Source organism: Octodon degus, unplaced genomic scaffold, assembly GCF_000260255.1.
Source record: "Octodon degus isolate 3935 unplaced genomic scaffold, OctDeg1.0 scaffold00101, whole genome shotgun sequence".
Taxonomy (NCBI): domain Eukaryota; kingdom Metazoa; phylum Chordata; class Mammalia; order Rodentia; family Octodontidae; genus Octodon; species Octodon degus.
This window is the reverse complement of record NW_004524677.1, coordinates 3,462,779-3,469,508: the sequence shown is the minus strand read 5'-3', so window position 1 is coordinate 3,469,508 and position 6,730 is coordinate 3,462,779. Positions and strand designations below refer to the sequence as shown.

Sequence of the window (6,730 nt, the reverse complement as noted above, 5' to 3'; positions counted from 1 at the left end):
GGGAGGAACCTGCGCGGGCCGGACCCGCCTGCCCCGCGCCTCTGCCGGGCCGCGGTGGCGGCGGCCGGGGCGCCGTGCCGCTCGGAACTTGTTCGACGGACAAGTCTTGCCCCTCCTTACCCCCTAATCCCCCAGCCCCCCAAAACAAAACCTAGCTTATTTAACATATATTTAATCTTCCAATAGGGTTTGGCGTTGTTGTCAGCCTCGGGGAGAGAGATTGGACAAATACTGTGCTCTTCTAGAGGAGGAGGGCGTCGCGAGGACCTTCCACCTCAGCCGCCTGTGGGTTTCTCAAGTTGGAAGAGGGACCCTGCCCGTGTGGCACTGCGTGCGTCGTGCTTAGTACTAGGGGAGCGACTGTTGTCCTTTCTCCTGAGCTAGCAATGGCTAGTGAAGACAATCGTGTCCCTTCCCCACCACCAACAGGTGATGATGGGGGAGGTGGAGAGAAAGAAGAGCCCCCTGCGGACCGGGGTGCCTTGTCCCTGAAGCCAGGGCTCCCCATCAGGGGCATCCGGATGAAGTTTGCCGTGCTGACGGGCTTGGTGGAAGTTGGCGAAGTGTCCAATAGGGATATTGTAGAAACTGTCTTTAACCTGGTGAGTAGGTAAATGTTTTATGAGCACGTACTTTTCTCGGTGAGTTGGTGAACAAGACGTTAAAGCTGCAGTTGCGCTTTACACAGACTCAGGATGGCTTTTTCCATGGATAGAAGCACAGAATTCTATTTGACTTAAATGAAACAAGTTCGTATATTTTTCAATTTAAAGGGAATTGTGTAAATTTCGGTGCTCTGGATTTTATGAAAGTGAACAGATCCCTTTTATGCTAAGAAAATAATTAGTGTCATGAAAGGAAGTATTTTGACTGTGGGGAGGGCTGCAGTGGAGGAGTTACTTCTAATTTTTATTTTCCCCTTGGCGGGTATGTTCAAGCCTGCATTTCTCTTTTAACATTTTAAATAAGTTCTTGTGACCTTATTTTGAACTTGAGAAATATTAATCTCTGACTGTGCCATCCTTGTTTTGCTGTAATATTTAAGCACAAAATTCTTGTTCGTTGTGCTAACGAAAGGTCAATTTGTTGCAAATTATTCATTTTAAAATTATAATAGTTATTTTCAGGAGTAACTAACAAGCTAAATTTCTGGATGAGTTTAGGATGATGGTTAAAGTAATCTTGTGAAAATTGGCTTCTTCTTGGGAAGCAGCATTGAGGCAGATACAGTACAATTTTTGTCTCGTGGAAGTTTGTATCTACTAGTAGTTCTCAACCATGCTTGGTCATTAGAAGTTGCTGATTATATTATTATAACTATGAATGTTAATTTTAAGAAGAGGATACTTTTCATTTTTCTATTTTCCATTCTTAGAAAGTTATTATCTTTAATGGAAAATTTAAAGATTTTTTTATTCCAACTTCAGTTGCTCATCGATTTAAAGAATCACAGGAAGTTTGGCCTTAAAATACTGTGCCTGCCCCTCTTCTACTCAGCTTGTTAGAAGATGACAGCACTCGCGGTAACTGCTCAGCACTTTTTCCTTTTGCCTGTATGTTTTCAAGGTTAGACTTATTTTATTCCAGGGCAGTTAATTATTTCCTTTATTAGACCTTTATTGCTAGTCTGGTCAATTGCGATGCAGCTTCTGGAGTCACAGAGTACTCGGCGGAATTCACTCCCTTTGGAGCATGAGAACTTCAATCATTGCAGCATTTCTCTACCAGATGACTGTATTAGGGCTTGATATATAAATACCCACCAACTGTACACGTACAGACATTTGAAGAAACTATGCTAGGGAAATGCCCAGTATGTGTAAACAGTAAACTGATCTCTGGTATCTGTCATCCAGCTTTGCCAGATATCAACATTTTGGGGCTCGTGTGTGAGTGGAGCTCAAACCAGTGAGTCTCAAGGAGATAAACCACAAATTATTCCTTTATCTCAGAATAGACTGAAAAAGTTTTCTTTCTCATTTTTTTTCTTTTTTTAAGCGTCATGTGCCTTGGATGATAAGCAGAAATCTGGCAATGATCTAGCATGTAATTAGTTGTTTGTGTATGGAAGTACAATATTCTTTTGCAGGAGGATTCAGACTCCTGTTCTTTAGAATATGCTGTGTGGGGGTGGATGAACAAACATGAGTCACTTGTGTTTTTACCATTAAAGAAAATCTGAATTCTGTGGTAATAAGTTTGCTTGTATGCTGCCAGAAGGATAGGCCTGGTAGAGATTTTAAGGTCATTGGTTAAGTCCTTCAAAGTTGCCTGTTTGCAGGGCAGTGGGTGACTGTGTTCCAAGAAGCAGACAATCTGTTTAATGACACTGTCCTCTTCACCACCATTCTCCTGTCTGAGAGGGCAAGGAAAGTTGCTGAGAGGATTAGATAGCAGTTCCTTTCTTTCCACTGGCCCTCACAGTACTTTCAGTGACCTACATATGGGATCTTGGCTATTCTTTAGAGAATGGTGGGGACTGAAATAGTGGGAATCTGTTGCGTTAGTTTGTCTTGGTGGTGTTAATATTGTTGCACTGAGGTATTTCCTGTCAGGCTCAGTCTTAATTCTACTCAAAGAAAGAAACTACACTTATAGATGTGATTTTTTTTCCTCCCACTGTACTGGAGATTGAATCCAGGGATGCTGTGCCATTGAACTATATCTTAGCCCTTTTCAGGGTCACACTTAAGTTCCCAAGCAGGTCTCCAGTTAGCAGTCATCCTGCCTCAGTCTCCCAAGTAGCTGGGATTACAGGATTGTGCATGCACAGTTAGATGTGATTTTTATAAAGGGACTACCAAGGGCCAGGTGTTTTACATATTTAATGTTTCTCTGAACAATTACTTTAATGCATTCATCCCATTTTATAGATTAATTAGCTTGCCTATAGTTTGATCCTTAGGATGACTGTCTTTTCAGGAATATATCTTGTCTTATGAGTCAGTGTAGTTGTTTGCTTCTCTCAGTATACGCACCTTAGGCATTGCTCTGCCTATGTGAAGATACAAATGTCAATTGGTACTACTAAATGCTAATGGTGAAACCGTTACATTAGATTTTATTTTTTTTAATGTATTTGGTATAGGTCTCAGTATGCAGCTTAGACTTAGAGTGATTCTCCTGTTTAAGCCTCCCCAGTGCTGAGATTATAGACATGTGCCACCATGCCCAGTCTCGGTGGCTGGCTCAACATGCTCGGGGGTGGGTGGGGGCTGGGGCTGGTGCAGCTTGAGGTACTGTGGATGGAACCCTGATCTCTGTGCTTGTCTAAGCAGGTGCTTAGTCTGCTGAGCTATCTTGCTGGTTCGGATTTTATTTCCTTTTTAAATTTAACTTTTTTTTGTTTGTTCTTTTTGAGACAAGGTCTTGCTATGCAGTTCATGCTAGCTCACTTTGTAGTCCAGGCTGGCCTTGAACTCATAACAATCTTTCTGCCTCGGCCTCCCAAGTGCTGGGATTACAGGTGTGTGTCACCCTGCCCAGCTTAAATTTAACTTTCAAGTAGCTGCCAAAAATTGTAAAGACTTTAGAAGTAAAAAATATTTTTCAGGATATGCAGGGTTCCCCCCCATTAGATATATGCAGAAAGTTTGATATTAAATTTTTTTAACACATTGAACTGAAACTTAAAATTATGAAAAGTAGGATGCCAAAACTAAAAAAGCCATGAAATAGTATAACAACGTAAGTCCTGTGAAACTACCATTTAACTTGATGAGCTAGTGTACTATCAGTATCACTTAATCCTCATGTGTGTCCTTCCTTTATACCACCTTCCTGCCTCAGCCCATCCAAGTAGTGGGGACTACACATTCATGCCAGTGTGCTCAGCTAGAAATATCCTACTGATGTGTTTTCACTGATTCAGTATTAGCTGCTGAATTAGTAAGTCTGCAGTGTTAAAATTAACTGATTTCCCTCTCCAGACTTGACCACATAGTAAGTGGAAGAGCCCTAGAACTGCTCTAGAGAGGTCTTAGTAAAGTGCTGTCTTCCAAGTTCTCTTAAACCTCTGTTTTACTGATGAACCATGATTAGTGGTACACTACTGTATCCAGTTGTTTCAAGCTTCAACTTGTACATTTTTCTTGTTGTGATTTAGAATCATTTTATGCTTGATTGAAATAATTTGTCTAACTTTTGGGCCCAGAATAATTAATACATTGACATGTTTCAGGAGGTTTCCACCAGATATTTAAAGCTATTCAGTGCTATGTAATTGAACAATAGGATTTTCATCTCCACATTTTCAAGATTTTTTATTTAAGAATTATATGATTCTTAATTAAAGTACTACAGTTTAAAATAATATAATTTTTCATAACTCACAGTATTGTATTTCCTGCTCAACACTTACTACCTGTAGGAGATGAACAGATCACATAGATTCTGTCCATGTTGGCTGCGTAAGAACTGATCTTTATGGACCTAAAGAGGCAGCGGTTAGTTGGGCATGGTGGCACCTAGGGTAACCCCAGCACTCTTGGAAGACTGAGGCAAAAGGATTGAAAGTTCAAGCCCAGTGTAAATTAGTAACTTATCAAGACCCTGTCTCAAAATAATAAGAAAAAAAGGGCTGGGGTTGTAGTTCAGTGCAAAGGTACTGGGTTCAGTTCCCAGTACTGGAAGAAAAAAAGCAATAGTCGATGAACCCAGTGGAATTCATGCTTTTTTTTGGAGGAAAAATAAGTCTAGATTTAAAGAAATAACACTTGAAATGTCAAAAGATTGAAAAATTCCATGTAGGCCACATAAAGCCATGTGAGGTTTTCTTTTTAAGATCTTACATGAACTTTTACCAGGCAGATAATTACTCATTAATTAAATAATGTATACTGGGACTAGTTCCTCAATACCTGTCATTCTACGTTCAAGGACTAAAAGTAATGCATTCTAGAAACACAAGTTAATGAGCCACATCTTCCCCATACCAATATGTAATTCATTTTGTAAGTAATAGAAACTTCACCTGGTTTGAGCCCAGCCAAAAGGATTCAGAGGTTCATTTGTCTGACAATACAGTGGTAGGGTAAGATAGTACTACAGGCAGAATAACACCCATTTTCTATTTCTATTTTGCTTCCATTTTGTTTTCTACAATATCAGCTTCATTCTGTGGTTATTTTCCCCATGTTTGTGATGGGGCCACGAGTGGCAATTGGGGCTACATGTATTTTTGTTCACATCTCTGGAGAGAGAGCCTCTTTGGCATAATATTGTCCACTAACTGGATAGTCACAATGATGTGGCCAGTGACACATGCTGACTGGTGTACATAGTGTGTATGCTTCACATATGCAGTTGCATGTTTTAGTAAGTATATAGAGCTTTGTAGCCATCAGCACAGTCTAGTACACATGCATGCATGCATACATACATACATACATACATACAGTACTTAATTACTGTTGTGCTTGGGATCAAATCCAGGGCCTTTGTACTGAGCTACATCCCCTGTTCTTTTATTTTTTATTTTGAGATAAGGTCATATAAGGTTGATAAATGGCCTACTTTAGCCTTCAAGCCTGGCTTTTTTGCAATTTTTGAGTAAACCTTTTAAATTGGTTATTAAAGTGTTTCTTTAGGTATATTTTTGCATTTGAGTTTTGAAGAATAAATGTTTAACATTGTGAAAATTTGTATGGTTTGTGAGAACTGTTAGATTGTTAATGTTGGTAACTAAAAGAAATATAGATGAGTTGGTACAATTTAAAAAACTTTGTAGTTCAAATGGGGGATGGTGGTGCATATCTATAATCTCAGCACTCTGGAGGCGGAAGCAGGATGATTGCCACAAGTTTGAGGCCAGGCTGGTAGCCTATATTGTCAGTTCAAGGCCAGCCTGGACTACACAGTGAGATTCTGTCTCAAAAAACAAATGAGAAGCTGAATAGTTCCTTAGAAAAGATAGAAGTGATAATTAGGCCCTTGTAGGTATATAGTCTTATTTTCATTTTAATTGGTTAATTTTAAACTGAGAAATCATTTGGGAATTGAAAAACTGGATTCCTCCATGGCTTCTGTTTCAGGAATTAATAGAAAAAGAAACTAAGTAAGCTTTTGGTTTCTCATATTATTCTAGCTGAACTGATCCAGTTTACTTTTTAGTAAGCATCTCTTTCTACACTTTCCTTTTTTATTTTTTGCACTGAGGTACAATGCATCCCTTTTCCCCCCTCTTTTATTTTGAGACAGGTCTTTCTAAACTGCTTATGTTGTTCAGGTGGAGGCTGGGCTGACCTTTTGATTCTTCTGCCTCAGGCTCCTGGCGTGCTGGGATTACAGGTGTGTGCAGCCATGCCCAGCTACTTGTTTTTATTTATTTATTTTTGAGACAGAGTCCCACTGAAGTTCTGGGTAGTTTCCAATTCCCTGTATAGCCTGTGTGGCCTTCAACTTGCAGCCCTGCCTCAGCCTCTGAGGTGCTGGAATTCCAGGAATGTCCATAATTAGCCCTCACACATAAACTTTTGAAAAAAAAATTTTTTTTGCAGTACTGGGGATTGAACTCAGGACCCTGCGCTTGCTAGGCAGGCACTTATTTTACTGAGCTATCTCCCCAGCCCTTGAAAATATTTGGAAATACACAAATAATGCATTTATTTGTGCTTCATAATGCATGGGTGAATCATAAAATGGTTTATCTTTGCCTCTCCAGAACTTTATACAGTGCTTTTTGAACTCAGGACCCTGCGCTTGCTAGGCAGGCACTTATTTTACTGAGCTA

The 6,730-nt window shown here is 39.9% G+C and overlaps 1 protein-coding gene across 3 annotated transcripts in view; it reads left to right on the top strand.

Moving 5' to 3' along the window:
- The first annotated feature begins 362 nt into the window (after positions 1-362).
- Lrba (LPS responsive beige-like anchor protein) overlaps positions 363-6,730 on the top strand; it is a 752,085-nt gene continuing 745,717 nt past the window's right edge. For all 3 annotated transcript variants that reach the window (XM_004638688.2, XM_023723655.1, XM_023723656.1), the window contains exon 1: positions 363-602. In XM_004638688.2, coding sequence (XP_004638745.1) covers positions 387-602 — 216 coding nt within the window. In that variant the 5' untranslated portion in view covers positions 363-386. The remainder of the gene's footprint in view (positions 603-6,730) is intronic.